Raw genomic sequence first — 20,105 nt, forward strand, 5'->3', positions numbered from 1 at the left:
AGGTCTCGGTCACCCTGGCTACCCTATCATTTTTCTGTCGTCGACCAACAATTCTTGCCATCTTGGAATTCGTTACTGCTATTAACATCAAGGATGAAAGATGTGAATCTTTCAGTGACAGTTCTTCAGCACCTATTGTGAAACAGGACATCTCCAGAGATGATGCAGTTGATGGTCCACGATCAGTTACCATCAATGAGCCATCTATTAAAGGATTGCTGGGAAAGGGGAAGTCCAGGGTCGTTTTTAATTTAACATTAAACATGGCCCGCGCTCAAATTATATTAATGAATGAAGATGAAAGCAAGCTTGCTGTTTTGTCTCAAGATAATTTGGTTACCGATATTAAGGTTTTTTCAAGTTCATCCCATCTTTGAAAGAATTTCCATTTTTATAAAACTTACCTAATTCGTGCCTACCAAACTTCCTTGTATTTCAGGTCTTTCCATCCTCTTTTAGTATTAAGGCAGCCCTTGGAAATCTTAGAATAAGTGATGAGAGTCTTCCTAGCAGCCATATGTATTTCTGGGCATGTGACATGAGAAATCCAGGAGGCAGTTCATTTGTTGAGGTATTCCTTTCTCTCTATCCCTCTGTAGGGTTCTAAGTTTAAGAGTTATTTCTTAGTAATGGTGTGCTTCGTTGGATGGTTATTGAATAGGTCAATGGACCAAATAAGATTTATCTCAGTTTCTTGTATTCTTTGTTTACATTTCAAAATTTATGAAGTGTTCCTCAATGAAGTTTGAATTGGGAGGAATTGTCGGTCGAAGGGAGAGCGCAAGTTAAGACCAAAATACGAAGAGCTTGTTTCCAGGAAATTTTGTGGAGGGAAATGATATATTGGCTTGGGAAAATTGGGCGATGTGAATACCAGAAAGTTGATATGATGGTAAATTGTGAGGAGGAAAATGAATATAATCAAATTGTTGGAATTGAGTGATTGGACATACAATGATGACAAGGGGAGGACATGGGAAGAAATATATATTTTTAATACCAGATTTTTATGAAGGTTGATGGGAAAAAGGGAATGTTGATGGTGGAAAGATCAGATTGTTAACAATATTCTGACTTCTTGTTCCACGCTGCTGTCATGTAGTGTCATGGCAATTTGTATCTTAGAGAGATCTTTAGAGAGATTAGTTTTGTTTTTTTTTTTTGTTTTTTGTTTTTTGTTTTTTTTTGTTTTTACTTTTATAGAGAAAAGTTGAATAGCAATATAGTTAACACAAAGTAAATATATAAAGAGATCATAGGGTTCTACACTATTTTGACAGTTATATACTTGTATTCTGCCGGATGTTCTTTTCTTCTCCTGTTTTGTTATTCTCCTATTTCAATTGTTTTTATTGGCTATCATGGATATTTTGATATTTTTACAAATACTTGTCGTTATGATGCAGTTAGTTTTTACTTCATTCAGTGTTGATGATGGAGACTACGAAGGTTATGAGTATAGCCTTTATGGGCAGCTTTCAGAAGTACGCATTGTTTATTTAAATCGGTTTATCCAGGAGGTAATATACATTTAACTTCTCTTGTGTTCATTATGCACTCTAGTTTGCTTCCACTTCTCTCATGTCTGTAAAATCATTTGTAGGTGGCTAGTTACTTCATAGGTCTGGTTCCCAAGAATCCCAACAATCCAAAAGGTGTTGTCAAGCTAAAAGATCAAGTCACAAATTCAGAGAAATTGTTTACAACTAGTGATTTTGAGGGATCGCCTGCATTGAAGTTGGATGTATCGCTTAGGAAGCCTATTATTTTGATGCCTCGGAAAACAGACAGTCCTGAGTATGCTTACTTTGGAATTTAGACTCTTATGTATCTTAGTTTTACAATTGAATTTAGGCTCTGTAGGTGCACCGATATAGTTCATATCTTTATTTGATATTTCTGATGTACGTTCTTTAATTATCTGAATTTTTCTATTTCAGCTACTTGAAGCTTGACATTGTTCATATTACTGTCCGGAACACCTTTAAATGGTTTGGTGGAAGTAGAAGTGAAATTAATGCTGTTCATATGGAAGTGTTAACAGTTCAGGTGATTGAGTACATTTGATGTTTTTCTTTTACCGTACAAAATCTGTCCTCAATTTTTTCTTTTATTGATTATGAGTGGCAGTGGCTGGAAAAGGATATGGAGGTTCCAGTTGAAATGGGTTTTTAAACTCTTTGAGTGCTTGGCATCGTAGTTGTTTTATTTTTATTTACACTCTGCATGTTGATTAATCTTCATCGATGGGGGGATGTAGGTTGAGGACATCAATCTAAATGTTGGCACAGAAGCGGATTTAGGTGAAAGTATAATTCAAGATGTGAAGGGAGTTTCCGTTGTGATTCAAAGGTCACTTCGAGATTTGTTGCATCAAGTACCAAGTATTGAGGCTGTAATCAAGGTAATGCATCACTTATTCATTGACCAGTGTGTGAATCGAAGTTTTTTTCTATTCGTTGCAACCTTGTACTTTATTTGGTAAAATTGCAGTAGGGTGTGTTCATGAAAATGCATTTAAGAGAAGTCACATTTTAAAGGTTTATAATTTGTGCTTTTCAGATGGAGAAATTGAAAGCAGCTTTGTCAAACAGGGAATATCAGATTATCACTGATTGTGCGCAGTCTAATATTTCTGAAACTCCACATGTTATACCTCCACTGAACCATGAGTCTATGATACCATCAGTTGATGTTGAAGAAGACATCACTCCTCAAGACCCTGTTGGACTCGAATCTCAAAATGCAAATGAGGGAGCTTGGGTTATGATGAAAGTCTCTCTTGTTATTGGTTTGGTTGAATTATGCTTGCATACTGGAGTAGCAAGAGATGCACCTCTAGCCACTGTACAGGTAGTTTCTTAATTTGGTGGATTTTTCAACTGTCAGTAATTTAATACAACATTGACATTGATATTCAATCTCTTGAAAATTGGATATATTATATTCATTTTAACAGATTGAGTTTTCCCCTGCAAGTCACCTTAATATCATTGATTGATCAATACATCCATCTTTATTGAAACATGAATACTTGGATCGATATAAATGTCTTTTCTGTTAAAATTTTCTGGTCCAGTGTACAGTAATTGGACATTCATTGTTTAAAGTGATTTACATTTTATTTTGACAAACAGAATTTCTTTATTAAGAAAGATGAAAAGTAAAATCAAATTTAGTCTATCTTATTTTGATATGACCAACAGGGTCTTCATTCATCAACAATCTTTGACCAACCTATCAAACCTAATATTCTTCCACGCAGTTAAGAAAGGGAAATGATTTCTGCACACCCGTGCTTTTGTCCCTTGATTCTTCTACGATTTCTTCAATTAGAAGGCCGAAAACAAATGGGGGTGCATAGGGAGAAAAATGGTGTGTAGAAATCACTCCCCTATCGAAATAGTGTCACATATAGATATGATACTTAATATTGATTTCAACCCACCACAACCAAATTCAATTAATTAACCATCCACTATTGTGAAGGAAGTAATACAATTTTATTTAAATTTTTGTGGTGCAGGTAATAATTGTTGAAAAACGCCCACTAGACCTTGTTCTTTAATGTAACCAACCGAAATAGACTAAACTAGCAAATATAGAAAACCTAGAAACACACAAGAATTATACTAGTTCGGCAGGACTTTTGCCTAAGTCCAGTTGTGATTTCTCTTGGTAGAGAAATCACTGCTCATTTGATTAATAATAGAGATTACAGAACTTTTGCAAACCCTAGAACTAATCTCAAAACTCTCGGTTATCTTTGGCTGTTTCTCTCTGAAAAATAAAGCCTTGCCGCACCCTATTTATAGGCATAGGGTAGGCTTACATGTCCTAAGGCTGATTGAATTCCTATTTCTAAGTGGATTAGGAAATTACACTTATCCAAATCCAAATAGACTTCTAGAAATCCAAACCTAAATTGAATAAAGAAAACTGAAATCCTTTCCCAATCCCTCTAGGACAAGAATCGGTATACCTCTAATTTTCCTAAAACAAACCCAAACCGACTAGGACATATTTGACGAGCCAAAAATCCCAACAATCTCCACCTTGGTGAGTCAAATCAAGTCTTGATAGTTGCACCCCAGAGTAACTTTGAACCTTCTTGAAGCAACTTTGGAAATCTTCAAGAGTCTTCACCTTGGCAATCTTCTCCTTGCCTCATTGCACCTCAAGTGAGGAGGTGCTTCACTTTGATCAATCAACGAGATTGATCAAGTTCAAGCAATGCTTGAACTTCTTGGCCGACACTATCTTTGTAAGGAAATCAGTGGCATTGTCATCTGTATGAATCTTTTCAATCCAAATCTCCTTAGACTCCACCCAATCTCTAATTTTGTGATACCTTGCTTCAATGTGTGTTGATCTTCTAGAAAAAACTAGATTCTTTGCCAAGTGAATGGCACTTTGACTATCACACTTCAGCTTAATGTTTTAAAGAACTCGCCTCGGAGCGCGCCTAGGGCGCCCTTGAGGCTGGGCGGTGAGGCAAACGCCTCTGTTTTGTTGGAGGAGGTGAAATGCTTCGCTGGAGACGCCGAGGCGGCGGAGGCGCGCCTCAAGGCGCCGTCCAGGGGCCTTTCTGCCCTTTTTTTTAAAAAAAAAAAAAAAAAAACCACCCAAACCCAAAACGACGCCGTTTGGGGTAAGGGTTTTTAGACTTAGGTACAGAATACAGATAACATATTCCACCCCATACCTTCGAAGGCTTTGATCCCTTTCTTCACTTTCTTCTCCCGCGCGCCAGAGGCGCAGAACACTGCCGTTGTCACCCCAGGCGCCGTCCTCTCCCAGTCGCCATGCCACCGTCGCCACACCATGATCACCTTGCCGCCATCGCCACAGCACCATCAGGAAGCCCAGAAATCCCCAATTTAAGATTAGGGTTTTATTGTTTAGGCAGCTGAGAACAGAATCGTATAACTTGTAGTTGTAGGGCTGGGTTTTATTGTTTAGGGCCTTTATAACTTGTAGAACTTGTGAGTTGTGATAAAGTTTTATGTGTTTAGGCAGAAATGAATCGATGCTTCTAGTGGAATTATTTTGTTTTTTTTCATTATTTATTTGCAAACGGTAGGTCTCGGGTTCGAGACTTGGGAGCAGCCTCTCCATAAATGGGGGTAAGGCTAGCCGACATTTACCTCTCCCAGACCCTGCGTAAAGCGGGAGCCTTGTGCACTGGGTACGACATTATTTATTTGCAAACCTTTGTGTGGAAATTTTTTTTTTTTCTTACTTTGTTTTTTTCTTTAATAGCATGCAGTTAGGAAAGATTTTGCTTAATGTGTTGCACTTTGTTTTTTTCTTACTTTGTTTCTTTAATAGCATGCAGTTAGGAAAGATTTGGATGAATGATTGTTTTCTTTGTTTGTATTACCTTTTGAATGATGAATTTGGGTCATATTACCTTTGAATGATGAATTTAGATGATATTATCTTTTGAATGACTGGATTTGAATGAAAAATTGAGAATGAATGTTTATTTTACATAGTATTATTTTTTATACAATTATATGTATAATACATAAACAACAACAACAACAACAACAACAAAGCCTTTTCCCACTAAGTGGGGTCTGCTAATGTATAATACATAAACATATATATTAAAAAAAAAAAAAAAAATTATTCCCGTAAGGCTTCGCCTCACGCCTAGGCCGGGCTTCGCCTTGGACACCTCACCCACGCCTCACGCTTTTAATACATTGCTTCAGCTTCACATAATCTTGAGTGATTCCCATTTGACTTACCAAGCCACTAAGCCAAATTGCTTCCTTTCTAGCTTTGGCCAATGCAATACTCTGCCTGTGTGGTCGACAAAGCTGTAATTGGTTGCAGTAGTGCCCTCCATCTGATCCTGCGCATGTAAACACATAACCATAAGTTGACCTCTACATAATCGGCATCTACATATCCTAACACCCCTGCATTTTCTTTTTGCTTCTCAAACATAATCCTTTGTCACCAAGAACCCTTCAAAAAACCCAAAATCCACTTGATTGCATCCCAATGTTGCTTTCTTGGATTTGCCATGTATCTGGAAAGACTGGAAACGACATTGATTGCTTGAGCTATGTCGGGACGTGTGCATACCATTGCATACATGAGGCAGCCCACGACATTAGCACAAGGCACCTTCTCCATTACTTGTTGCTCTTCCTCGGACGTAGGACACTGTTACCCACTTAACCTGAAGTGAGCCGCAGAAGGAGTCGAGACTACCTTTGCTTCTTGCATGTTGAACTTCTCAAGAACTTTCTGAATATATTTGGCTTGTGATATCTAGATCCTTCCAGCGGTCCTATCTCTCTGAATTTCCATGCCAAGGATCTTTTGTGCAGCACCTAGATCCTTCATGTCAAACTCCTCGCTCAACATCTTCAAGTCTTGAATTCTAGACTTGTCTTGACAAGCAATTAGTATGTCATCCACATATAGCAATAGTAATATGATCATCCCATCTTGGAACACATGATATTACACGCAACAGTCATATAAACATCTTCTAAAATTGATTTTCAGCATGAAGGAATCAAACCTCTTGTACCACTGCCATGGAGACTGTTTCAGGCCATATAGGGACTTCCTTAGCTGACATACTGGGTTTTCTTTCCCATATTCAACAAACCCTTCTGGTTGAGCCATGAAAATCGTCTCCTTTAGATCCCCATGAAGAAATGTTGTCTTCACATCCATCTGCTCAATCTCCATGACATGTTAAGCTGGCTTTGCTAAAAACAATCTGATAGAAGTATGCTTGACTACAGGTGAAAAGATCTCATCATAATCCACCCATCCCTTTTGTGAGTACCCCTTAGCCACGAGCCTTTCTTTGCAAGTATGGAACCATTCTCTTACTGCACACATGAAAAGTGCATCTGGTATCTAAAATCCAATTTGTGAAAGCCTTGGAGCCTGATGTTACTGAAAGAAGCTCCCTGTCACTCTCATGCTCGGTGACTGCACTAGCTGAATCCGAGCTTCCTTCCATCTTGGCTTTCTTCTCTTTCCAAATCTTGCAGTTCCTCTTCCAATGATTGGCTGAACCACATTCGAAGCACCCTTCCTTCGTTTCCTTTTTTCTTTTTGGATTTTGACCTACCTCTGTTGCCGGTTTTTTCTTCCTTTGTCTTATCCCGCCCCCTATCCTTGCCTTTGGCATAAAGGCCTTGAGAGCTTTCAGTTATATCATCCAGTTTAACATGCCTGAAGAGCTTGAATTACTACAAGCTTCAGGGACTCTTTTCTAAACATTAGAGTTGTTCGGAAGTGCTTGAAAGACGAAGATAGAGACCTCAGCAAGATGGTAGCCATATCATCATCTTTGTAAGTTTCCTCGACCTTCTGAAGATTAGCTATGCAATTCTGGAACTTGCATACGTGATCTTCAATATCACCTCCTTCTAGTCGAAGTCCGAATAGTTCATCCTTTAGAAAAAGTTTATTGGACACGGTTTTACCCAAATAAACATTCTCCAACTTTTCCCATGCTTCCTGGGCAGTCATCTTTTCGGTGATGTGACCGAACTGATCTTGTGAGATGGATCTCGATGGAACTCTTGGCCTTCTTGAGAACCTTAGTCCATGCTGCTTCTGTCATGTTTTCCAGCTTCTCACCATCGAGTGCATCATCCAAATCTTGCTGTATCAGTACGTTCTTCATCATCCTTTGCCAGTCCGTGAAGTCATCCTTGCCGTCAAAGGGCTTTAACGCAGGTCCTAGATCTGCATTCATCTTCCCTTTCGACATCGTAGAACACCTTGAACCTAGCTCTTGATACCAATTGTTGAAAAATGCTCACTAGACCTTATTCTTTAATGTAACGAACGACAATAGACTCGTCGTACCCAGTGCACAAGGCTCCCGCTTTACGCAGGGTCTGGGAGAGGTGAATGTCGGCTAGCCTTACCCCCATTTATGGAGAGGCTGCTCCCAAGAATTAAACTAGCAAATATAGAAAACTTAAAAACACACAAGAATTATACTGGTTCGGCATAACTTTTGCCTACGTCTAGTTGTGATTTCTCTAGGTAGAGAAATCACCGCTCCTTTGATTAATAATAGAGATTACAGAACTTTTGCAAACCCTAGAACTAATCTCAAAACTCTCGGTTGTCTGTGGCTGTTTTTCTCTCTGGAAAATTAAGCCTTGCCACACCCTATTTATAGGCATAGGGTAGGCTTACATGTCCCAAGGCTGATTGAATTCCTATTTCTAAGTGGATTAGGAAATTACACTTATCCAAATCCAAATAGACTTCTAGAAATCCAAACCTAAATTGAATAAAGAAAATTGAAATTCTTTCCTAATCCCTCTAGGACAAGAATCGGTATACCTCTAATTTTCCTAAAACAAACCCAAACCGACTAGGACATATTTGACGAGCCAAAAATCCTAACAATAATCAACTGTTGACATGGTTAAACCGTTGATATTTGCATAATAGGATCATGTTGGATTCTTCAAGTTTATTCAAAGTACTTGTCCATTATTATTTTCAAATATATTGTTTTCTTGTCTAAACTTGTATGAGGTTCTCTAATGTGTGTGGTCACTGGAATCAAGGGAGTTACGTCATCGTAGTACAATGTGTGTATGAGTACTGAAAATTCACCACGGTTGATTTCCACATTTTAAGAAAAGAAATAGATGTTATATGCACATGTATATCTTCTTGGTTTATAATGCCACCACTTCCTCGTACAGATCAGTGGTGCATGGTTACTGTACAAGTCAAATAGATTAGGAGAAGGCTTCGTATCAGCAACACTAAAGGGGTTTGCTGTGCTTGATGATCGTGAGGGTACTGAACCAGAGTTTAGGTTGGCAGTAGGAAAGCCCGAGTATGTTGGTTCAAGTCCCCTAGATTTTGTGACTCATGATGGTGCTCAACAAATCTCCGGTGCACATGATACAGAAGTGAATGATTTCAAATTAGTTCCTACGATGCTCATTCTTGATGCAAAATTTTGTCAGCTGTCAACAGTTGTTTCTTTATGCATCCAAAGGCCACAACTGCTGGTTGCACTTGATTTTCTGCTGGGTGTTGTTGAGTTTTTTGTTCCTACAATCAGCAATACTCTTTCAAGTGAAGAAGTACAGAACTCCATCCATGGAATGGATGCAGTGATCTTGGATCAGTCAACTTACAAGCAACCCTCTACTGAATTTTCTCTTTCTCCTCTAAGGCCTTTAATAGCTGATGATGGAAGGCATGGTCATTTTGTTTATGATGGCAATGGTGGTACACTATATTTGAAAGATAAGCAGGGAGCTATTCTCTCCGGCCCTAGTACAGAGCCAATAATATATGTAGGAGACGGGAAGAGGTTGCAATTCACAAATGTTGTCATCAAGGTTATGCCATTACGATATATTTTTTTGTTTATCCGCATGCTAGTTCCCAAAAAAACTTCTATGATATTTAAATTACTAACGTGAGTTCTGTGGGTGTAGAATGGACTGTACCTAGATTCATGCATTTCTATGGGATCCAACAGTAGCTATTCAGCATTGAAGGAAGATCAGGTCTCCTTTGTGGGAGGGAATGAAGATTCAAATATGAATTCCTCAACAGAAAGTGTCAATGATGTGCCACCTCAAAGTATTGTGGCCGACAAGTCCACAGAGATTGTTATTGAGTTGCAGGTTTTTGCTCTGCTTTATTTCTTTTTGGCTTTTATTTTGCTATGCCCTTTGGAACTCGATGTTAGTCTCACTTCCCCCCCCCCCCCCCCCCCCGAAATGCAAAATGCTTCACTTATAACACTCTGAAACTAGATTTTTGACAGACACATGTTTCAGTCATTTCTGGCAAAAGATCCATTAAGTCTCTTAAAATTGATTGAAGAAACAAACAACCCGGCAACTACCCCAACATAGCCCCCGCTCCACCCAACTTGACTTCTCTCCCCCTCTCCATCCATTACAATAGCCTTAGATAACCAAACGCAGCAAAGTGATATCCAAATTCTCAATTCAATATCAGAAAATAAAACGAGAACGAAAACAAACGTTATATGGCACGTGATGAGATCTACTCCTGACCCAACTCAACCCCAATCAAAGCTTCTCTTTGTCCATCCTAATCAAACCTTAATAAACGTAATGATGGCACCAATTGATCCAAATCTGACCACCTCTTACAAAACCATCTCCCGACGAATTGACAGTCTCCTCCTCCTAATCTTCATCGGAAGTTTGCCACCTGTCTTCCTCAAGTTTTGGCATTTGAGAGTGAGAGAGTGACCTGTTAGTGCAGACATGAGGAAGGGAGGTTTTCTTCACCATCATTTGGGGTGGATGGGTACAGTTCTGGAATTGATTGATGGGCAGAGATGGTAGGTGGGGTTTAGTCACAGAGGAAGAGAAAGGGTGGGATCGTGAGAGGAAAATAATTTTTTAGATATTTCTAATCTGTTATTTTTAAAATATTTTCATCTTTAAAATTTTTAAATTGTTTTTTATTATTGTTTGCACACATGGAAAACACATCATCAAATAATTGGAGCCCACTAAGCCACGTCAGAGGATTTTACAGATTTTTTTAACGAAGTTGACAGAATCAAGCAACTTGGGACGAAAATGGGGTTCCAAGGGGTTTAGGGACGCGTTTTTCAAAGGAAAAGTGAGATTAACATTGAGTTCCAGGGGGCATAGGAAAAAATATGCCTTGCTTTTTCGCAATGTCGGGCCATACTCATTTTCTGGAACTGCTAACTTTATTTTGTAACTGAAATATTTCGCTGCAGTTGGTTGGTCCAGAGCTGACATTCTATAATACTTCTCAAGATGTTGGGGAATCACTTGTGCTCTCCAACCAACTTTTGCATGCACAGTTGGATGGATTCTGCAGGTCAAATTTCGTTTGATTATCATGTTTAGACGCATGCAAATTTCACAGGATTTTCATGTTTACAAGTTTATGGATGTTTGATGTTATTTATCTTTTTTGCCATTTTTCCTGTAGCTAGAAATATTATTAGAAATAACTATGGATAGGACCTTGTTCTATTTCTCAAATGGGTCCCAAGGATTTCCCTTTACCTTCTGTCTCTTCTTTTTCCTTTTTTTTTTTTGGGGGGGGGGGGGGGTTTCTTCGGCGGCATCTTTCCGAAATAAAAAATTATCAAGAGATATTTACAATGGAATACTGCTCCATGAAATTTTCATGTTTAATTGACGCGTTATGAATTGGTGTAGTATTTGCTTGAACTTCATACAAATTTTTTAATGCTTTAAAATTGATTTCTCTTGTTTCTGAAATGCATACAAATATATATATATATATATATATATATATATATATATATGTATATACACACACACACACATATGCATACGAGTCTGCTAAGATTGCATCAGTTTCCATTTACTTTTGCATCAGTTTCCATGCTCTGAATGTTTAAACTATTACAGAAATGTAATGGAAACTTGACATTATACGTGCTCTTGCTGCCTCCAGGCTTGTTATGAAGGGTGATACCATGGAGATGAATGCAAATGTGCTTGGTTTAACTATGGAGAGTAATGGAATCACGATTCTGGAGCCTTTTGACGCCTCTGTGAAATATTCAAATGCTTCTGGAAAGACCAATATACATCTAAGTGTTTCAGATATATTTATGAATTTTTCATTCAGCATCCTCAGACTGTTTTTAGCAGTTGAAGAGGATATCTTGGCATTTTTAAGAACAACATCAAAGAAAATGACAGTGGTTTGCTCTCAGTTTGACAAAATTGGAACAATACGAGGTAGGCTACAGTCTTTTATTTGTTTATTTTTCTATATTGTGGGCCGAAGGATTTAACTTGCCTGTAGTTACATGCTGATACATATATCCTGCTTCCGTCACATTTTCAGATCCCTTCGGTGATCAAATATATACTTTCTGGAGGCCTCAAGCACCTACTGGTTTTGCAGTTCTTGGGGATTACCTGACACCATTGTTAGTAAAACGGCTTCTTTTGTTATTTATGGTTTTAGTGTCATATCTTAGTTGTACCTCATGGTGCTCTTTAAATATCAGAGTTATTAACAATGTGAGGGTTTTCATTTATTAAAATTTTGAATGTTAATAATACCATTTTCTTATGACAGGGACAAGCCGCCTACAAAAGCAGTTCTTGCTGTAAATACCAATTTTGCTAGAGTCAAGAAGCCCCTGTCTTTTAAGCTGATTTGGCCACCTTTACCTTCTGAGGGCTCGTCTGTTGATAGTGTAAATGATTCTGATTCACTACCAAATGATGTCCTTTCTGACGGAGCTAGTTGTTCCATTTGGTTCCCTGAAGCACCTAAGGGATATGTTACATTGGGCTGTGTAGTTTCCCCTGGAAGAACACAGCCACCACTGTCTTCTGCTTTCTGTATCTTGGCTTCTTTAGTTTCTTCTTCTTCCTTAAGGGATTGCATTGCAATCAGTACCAACAATCCGTATGTCGTGCTTTCAAACTCTCTCATTTTTAATAATTTCAGATTGCACTAACATTGCCAATAGTTTACACTAAGGTTCCAAAGTTCCAAATTTGGCAAGACTTAAACATATTTGATGGTTTGTAATATAAACTTTAGTAGATTTTTTTTGTCTGGTAAACAAACCTTAGTAGATTTTTTTTGTCTGGTAAACAAAATTTAGTAGATTTTATCCACGAAAAAGGTGGATCATAGTTTTTTCTTCCTCTTCTAAAGAGTAATCATAAAGTCAGATAAATTCTTATAATATAGTTCAATTCATGTCTGTTCCATATGGAAGAGGTACTGGAATATATTTTTATTGGATTCAAACTTTTAACGCTCTATCATGACTCTCTTATTAGATTTGGGGGCTATCCAAATTCTCTTCCTGGGAATCTGACAAATATTATGTTAGATCTCCCACTAGGTCGGCCTGTTTACATTGATAAGAAATGATTGGATTGTGATTTTTTTATTCCATTTTAAATTGCAGATATCAGTCAACTTTAGCATTCTGGCGTGTGGATAATTCTGTTGGCACCTTTTTGCCAGCAGGTCCAAATATGTCTAGTGTAATGGGTACAGCCTATGATTTGCGTCACATGATATTTGGATTTTCAGAAGCATCTGAAAAATCATCTAATCGTTTCACTGTCCAAGATACTTCTTCTCAACGTCATGATGTCCAATCAGAAAGGTTGGCAACCGTAAACTCTGGGCCGCATTATGAAGCTGTAGCTAGTTTCCAATTGATATGGTGGAATCAGGGCTCAAACTCAAGGAAGAAACTGTCTATATGGCGTCCAGTTGTCCCTCATGGGATGGTATATTTTGGTGATATTGCAATCAACGGGTATATGATAATGGTGTTCATGGATATCTTATCTATATTACTTTATGCTTATGTGTATGTCTTTTTCTGTTGTATCTTAAGTAACATAAGTTTGGTGGTTACTAAACATAGGTACGAGCCCCCAAATACCTGCATTGTTCTTCATGAAACAGGAGATGACGGGATCTTCAAAGCCCCTCTTGATTTCCAGCTTGTTGGGCAAGTTAAGAAACAGTGGGGAATGGAGAGTATATCTTTCTGGCTTCCTCAGGCTCCTCCAGGGTTTGTTTCCCTTGGTTGTATTGCATGCAAGGGAACACCAAAACAATCTGATTTCAGCTCATTAAGATGCATGCGCAGTGATATAGTAGCTGGAGATCAATTTTCAGAGGAAAGTGTATGGGATACATCTGATGCGAAGCATACCAGAGTTTCTTTTAGTATCTGGTCAGCTGGCAATGAGTTGGGGACCTTTATAGTTCGTGGTGGGTTCAAAAAACCTCCAAGAAGGTTTGCTTTAAAGCTGGCCGAGTCAAATGTGCCAAGTGGTTCAGATGATACTGTAATTGATGCAGAATTCAGAACTTTTTCTGCTGCACTTTTTGATGACTATGGTGGCTTGGTAAGAATTCATACTAAAATAGCACATATGGAGTATGAAATATAGTAATGTGTAATTGAATAATGAAGTATGAGAAGTATGATTAGGGAACCTTTCTTCTTCCAAATCTTAATACAAACTTTTTTTCTGTATGTGTCAATTATCCATCCGTGATAAGTGATAACTGGACGCTATATTTCTAAATTAATAAATATGAGCCAAGCTCAAGGAATGAATGGGCCTCCAATCATATTAGCAATATTGTGCCAAGGAATTGAGAAAACTTACCTCTTATGTACAATTCTGTTATGTTCATAAAGTTTAACCTTATGTACAATAATGGTATGCTCTTGGCTGAGTTGGCTTTATTTATAATAACTTCTTACGCTGTATTTAATTATTTAAGATCAAAAGTACATAATATTTAGCTTTGGTGGTTGTTATATTTAAAGCTCAAGTTTCTTTTACTTTAATTTTCTGTTAGTTACAGCTATTTGTCTAATGATTTTGTCTCATGGAATATGACAGATGGTTCCATTGTTTAATGTCTCTTTAAGTGGAATTGGGTTCAGTTTACATGGAAGAACCGACTACTTGAATTCTACTGTGAGCTTCTCTTTGGCCGCTAGATCATATAACGATAAGTATGAAGTTTGGGAACCCCTTGTTGAGCCAGTAGATGGGTTCTTAAGGTAATTTTCTGTTCTACCTCAATATTAAAAAATTCTAGGAAAATATATAGGATGCATTAGGTAGCTTATCAGTTCTGAATTCATTATTTAAAAGGAGTCCATGTGGAACCTAGAAAGCTAGAAAAGTCGAACATACATAGTGGGTGGCATGGAAAAAAAATTGGAAATTTTGAAGGGATCAAGTCAAGTAAAGGGCCATGGGATCTCAAGGTTATGGATCTTTTTGTGGGTGTAGTCAATGGTTGTGGGTTATGACTCATGAGGGATTATTCATTGAAGACTTTGTATCCCGCCCTAATTATACCAGATATCACAGTATGGGCGTTGGTACATGTTTTGGTCATTGTTGACCATGCTCGGATTTAAAATATGTTAAATGATGCTGTCAATGATTGTGGGTTATGACTCGTGAGGGATAATTCATTGAAGACTTTGTATCCCGCCCTAATTATACCAGATATCACAGTATGGTCAGTTCAATAGTAACTTTCATGGAAAATGCTCATCTACATTCTCCAAAAGCTTAAGTTGGTGGTGAACTGTCCAACTGTATATGTCAGGCTTATACACTCGCCCACGAGGAGCCCGTACTGCGCCTGGAGAGCTAGAAGGTGTTTGGTATTTGTGTACTTTAGGTGATGATAATCGAAATGCAATTATATCTAATCTAATGGATAATGTGGAGTAGAGAAGAAATAGAAAAGTCAAAAGTGTTTCTAGATTTGGTGCTTAGGAAGTTTCCACTAGTTGAAAGGTTAAAGAATAGATCTTATATCTCATCTAGTGTTTTTCTTTCTGGCTTCATTTTCCATCTTTTTTGGGGTGAAACTTTGTATTCCTTTTCCTCATCACCTATAACTCAATTCTGCTCATATTCGGTTAAAATTTCACTTTGGAAACATCCGTAGTTATTTATTAATATTGGCCCACATACAGGTACCAATATGATCTTACTGCTACATCTACAGCTTCCCAGTTACGCCTTACCTGTACCAGGGATCTGAACTTGAATGTTTCTGTATCTAACGCTAATATGATTATTCAAGCTTATGCAAGCTGGAACAGTCTTATTCATGTGCACGAATATGATGGAAAAAGAGTGAGTTTCTGCTGCCTCCATCACTAAAAGAAGTTTTTCTTGTACACCCTTTCTCCTGTCAGCATATAACGGTTATTGCTTACAGTTCACCTTTTTTTTTCTTTTAACATGACATCGAGTAGGAAGTATCCTCTCCAACAGATGGTGGAAGATCTGCTATTGACGCACATCACAAGAGAAACTACAATATAATGCCACAAAACAAACTTGGTCAGGATATCTTTGTTCGAGCTACAGAATTAAGGGGACTCGCAACCATAATTAAGATGCCGTCTGGGGATATGAGGCCCGTGAAAGTTCCTGTTTCCAAGAATATGCTGGACTCTCACTTGCAAGGAAAACTTTTCCGTAAAGTTAGAACAATGGTTACCCTTATCATAGTGGACGGGCAGGTATACTCTCATTCCTCATAAAAATAAATTTCTTATGATTCCTTCCATTTGTTCTTCTCTTTTCCAGTGGATATCTTGACCAGTTTTTTTGGCTTATTGTTAGTTATTGTCTTTGTTGTAATAAAAAAGTTTCTTTCTTTCAGAATAAACAAATAAATTTGCTTACACTTCCTTCTATTTATTTTATAATAAAAAATGTATGAATTTCATGAAATTAGCTATGTGTGTGTTTGTATTAGATAGTGACATGGGTTTCCGTATCTTGACTACTCAAATTTATCTGCAATTTCAGTTTCCACAGGTTGGAGGGTTAACATCCCCCCAGTATACCGTAGCAATTCGCCTTAGTCCTGACCCGAATCTCCCTAGTGGATCACTGAGCCATCAACAAAGTGCACGTACTTGCGGAAGCAGCTCAGATCACTTGTCTTCAGAGCTTGAGTTGGTCAAGTGGAATGAAATTTTTTTCTTTAAAGTCGACAATCCAGTATGTAGAATGTTTTTCTTTTTAGCATGTTTTTCCAATTAATTAACTGCTTTGCTTCTGCATGTATGATAGGTCTTTGCACATTGATTTTCACATCTGTTATTACTGAACTTTGATTTTACGTTTCTACCAAAAGGATGATTACTGGACATTTAATGGATAATTATTCCTGTGCTATGAAATTTGTGTAACATCTTTTAATTAAAATGTAGTTTTGGGACATGCTAAGTGAATTTTCTAATCTGTCACTTACTGAATGTTGGCTTCATACATTTCAAATGATAGATAGTAATCCTGCTTATAGATGTATATAATTCATTAAAACAGTATAAACCATTTTGTGTATTTTCATATATCATTGTTTGGATGTTGTATGAACATATAAGTAATCTTCTTGGTTATCCCATTCAAGCCATTCCATCCAAATTTGTGCAGGACTACTACTCAGTGCAATTAATTGTGACGGAACTGGGAAAAGGTAGTTCGTTTATTCTTTATTTGATCTGTCACCGCCTGGATTTGTTATTTAATAGGATGCCTTTTCTCTATTGTATTGAAACTCTCATTGTCATCATGATAACAAAAATGGCAACTAAAGATAGTATTTCAGGTTTCATTGCACCACCTCTATCCTACTCACTGTCCTCATTTAAAAAGTGTAAATGTATGCTATAGTTTGTTTTGTTTAGTTCCTCTGTTATGCATGCTATTTTTCAACTTGGACCTAAATATATTAAGTATTTTCTGCTCTCATTAAATTGTTTTTAATTTTGTTGTACTTAAGAACTACGCATTCTTGTCTGTCAAACTATCAATTTTGGGCAAGACGGGTTTAACTTTTCATTTTTGATTTTAGGGGTCCCTCTTGGATTATTTTCAACCCCTTTAAAGAGGATTGCGGGGATCGTCCATGATAATTCTTACCCACATGATAGCGTGAACAAATGGACCTGGGTTGAATTATCCAAAACAGAATCTACGGTAGAGGCCACATTCATGTTTTAGAAATATCTTTTTTTCTTATCGTATCTGTTTTATGTCAGAACATGTACCTTGTTCTAGGGATAGAAATTTATCAAGAGTTTACTGACAAGTAGATCAACCTTGTAATATTTACGTGAGTTGTGATTCAGGGATATAATGGCGAAAAGTCGTGTGGCAAAATCAGATGTTCAGTGCTGTTGTCACCGACATCTGAAGCTGAGATAAGTGGTCAAACCGATGACAGTGGCAGAAAATCTGGTTTTATTCAGATCAGTCCAAGCAGGGAAGGGCCTTGGACTACAGTGAGGTTAAATTATGCTGCACCAGCTGCTTGTTGGAGGTTAGGGAATGACGTTGTTGCTAGTGAAGTACATGTGAATGATGGCAATCGATATGTGGATATTAGGTCTCTTGTTTCCGTACGGAACAGTACGGATTTTGAACTTGATTTGTGCCTTGTACCTAAAGTTTCCATGGAAGATACCACTCTAAAAAACAATGCTAGTACCCTTGAAGGTCAAATACAATTTAAGAAACTTCAGACTGATGAGTTCTTTGAAACTGAAAAATACAGCCCTGGTACTGGTTGGATTGGCAACATTGCTCAACCAAGCCAAGATATCATTGAAAGTGGAGGATCTCATCAGGTAAAGATATTTGTTGATGTTCTTGGCATGTGCATGTGTTGATTACTTGTGTAGGTTTAACCTTGAATTTAAATCTCTCCGACTGAAGCTTTACATGATTAGCTTTATGGTTCATGTTGATTTTCATAGTTTTGTTGTATATTACTTTTATTACATATTCTCATCCAAAATTGGTAGCTACAGTGTCCCTAAATATATCATTATATGGATTAAAGGGTACACTATTATTCTTTTGTTACGACTGACGATATGAGAACATTTATAAAAAGAGAAATTAATGCGATGTAACCATTTATAAAACTTGTAAAACCTCCTCCCCCATCTTGTGTCACACCCCAATGTAGATATTCGCCCAAAATCGGCATGCTGACATCTGAACATCAGAGCCTGACGGAAAAGTAAATTAACAAGGTTCTACTTTAACTGAATCACATCATAAATATCAAAATAAACAGGAGTAAACCCTAACGCTCCAACACAGCCCAGTACTGCTACACTCATAGACCTCTAACTTAAGGATACCTGATCACCTGGAAAACAAACCCCTGTACCGTGGAATGGTATACTGGGTTGTTGTTTTATACATTTACTCAAGTAGTAACCAAAACTACAAATCTACAAAGTTTAGCCTTCTGCGAAAAACATCCTCGGTGAACTACACTTTCTTGGTCAAGGCCACTCCAATCTAGAAGAAACCCACTCACATCTTTGTATGACACAGACTGATGTGAAGGTGACGGTGCAGAGAGTCTTCCTTTTTGAGGCTCAGCTTTCTTTTTGTTTCTTTTTTTCGGATGAGAAGTAACAAATGTTTGTGACTATTGGCTGTATTTTAATTTAGGGGATGATTAAGCTTTTTATTTTTAATTTTTTAATTTTTTTATTAGACAGGTTTGAATACTAATTCTGGAGCTCTTAGATTGTTTCTGATTACTGTCAGTAATGCAGGGAGTTCCGGCAGTTGAGTTACCACTGGGCTGGGAATGGGTTGATGATTGGCATTTGGATATAGAATCTGTTCACACTGCTGATGGTTGGGTTTATGCTCCAGATGTTGAGAGTTTAAAATGGCCCGAGTCATTTGATCCATTAAGATCTGCAAACTGTGCAAGGCAAAGGAGATGGATCAGGAATAGAAAACAAAATGATACACATCAGGAAATATCTATTGGACTTTTGAAACCTGGAGATACGGTATCTCTTCCTCTATATGGGTTAACACAACCTGAAATGTACGTATTGTGTTTGAGGCCCTCTCTCTGCAATAGTAGTGAGTATTCTTGGAGTTCAGTGGTGGATGGGTCTGAACAAACAGAGGATTCTGGTAAGTCAAAATTATGCTCTGGGATAAGTGTGTCTTCTCTCACTGAGTCCGAGGAACTGTTATATTGCACTCAGATAAGTGGTAGTTCTTCAAGTTCTCATAAGTTGTGGTTTTGTATGAGTGTACAAGCGACAGAGATTGCCAAAGATATTCATTCTGATCCTATCCAGGATTGGACTCTTGTAATCAAGTCCCCGCTATTTATCTCCAATTTTCTTCCACTTGCAGCTGAATATTCTGTTTTTGAGATGCAAGATAGTGGCAACTTTTTTGTTTGCTCGAGAGGAGTATTATTTTCAGGAAAAAGTGTCAATGTTTATAGTGCTGACATAAGAAGCCCTTTGTTCCTTTCACTGCTTCCGCAAAGAGGGTGGCTGCCTATACATGTGAGCTTTAAGACCAAACTAGTCCTTTTTTTTTTCTTTTGTATAATTCGATTTTTGGCATAATGTTTTTTTAATAAAATCCCACGCTTTCATTTATTTCTTTTGCAGGAAGCTGTTCTTTTTTCCCATCCTCATGAAGTTCCACCGAAAACTATAAGTTTGAGAAGTTCGATATCTGGAAGGTTTCAAATAATCT

The 20,105-nt window shown here is 37.7% G+C and overlaps 1 protein-coding gene across 2 annotated transcripts in view; it reads left to right on the top strand.

The window, feature by feature from the left end:
* Positions 1–20,105, top strand: part of LOC103437031 (uncharacterized) — a 42,911-nt gene that overhangs the window by 13,879 nt on the left and 8,927 nt on the right. Inside the window, exons 25-49 of one of the 2 annotated variants that reach the window (XM_070823973.1) lie at positions 3–350; positions 440–571; positions 1,407–1,520; positions 1,604–1,797; positions 1,941–2,049; positions 2,261–2,404; positions 2,563–2,853; positions 8,715–9,365; positions 9,465–9,656; positions 10,760–10,863; positions 11,473–11,762; positions 11,872–11,956; positions 12,109–12,444; positions 12,959–13,318; positions 13,430–13,919; positions 14,427–14,590; positions 15,527–15,689; positions 15,812–16,081; positions 16,374–16,568; positions 17,004–17,046; positions 17,425–17,549; positions 17,702–18,199; positions 19,148–19,523; positions 19,752–19,909; positions 20,018–20,091. In XM_070823973.1, coding sequence (XP_070680074.1) covers positions 3–350; positions 440–571; positions 1,407–1,520; positions 1,604–1,797; positions 1,941–2,049; positions 2,261–2,404; positions 2,563–2,853; positions 8,715–9,365; positions 9,465–9,656; positions 10,760–10,863; positions 11,473–11,762; positions 11,872–11,956; positions 12,109–12,444; positions 12,959–13,318; positions 13,430–13,919; positions 14,427–14,590; positions 15,527–15,689; positions 15,812–16,081; positions 16,374–16,568; positions 17,004–17,046; positions 17,425–17,549; positions 17,702–18,199; positions 19,148–19,523; positions 19,752–19,909; positions 20,018–20,091 — 5,906 coding nt within the window. Of the gene's footprint in view, positions 1–2; positions 351–439; positions 572–1,406; positions 1,521–1,603; positions 1,798–1,940; positions 2,050–2,260; positions 2,405–2,562; positions 2,854–8,714; positions 9,366–9,464; positions 9,657–10,759; positions 10,864–11,472; positions 11,763–11,871; positions 11,957–12,108; positions 12,445–12,958; positions 13,319–13,429; positions 13,920–14,426; positions 14,591–15,526; positions 15,690–15,811; positions 16,082–16,373; positions 16,569–17,003; positions 17,047–17,424; positions 17,550–17,701; positions 18,200–19,147; positions 19,910–20,017; positions 20,092–20,105 lie in introns of both variants that reach the window. The other variant, XM_029104500.2, reaches the window with a different exon arrangement.

This window comes from Malus domestica, chromosome 06 (assembly GCF_042453785.1).
Source record: "Malus domestica chromosome 06, GDT2T_hap1".
NCBI classification, from domain to species: Eukaryota; Viridiplantae; Streptophyta; class Magnoliopsida; order Rosales; family Rosaceae; genus Malus; species Malus domestica.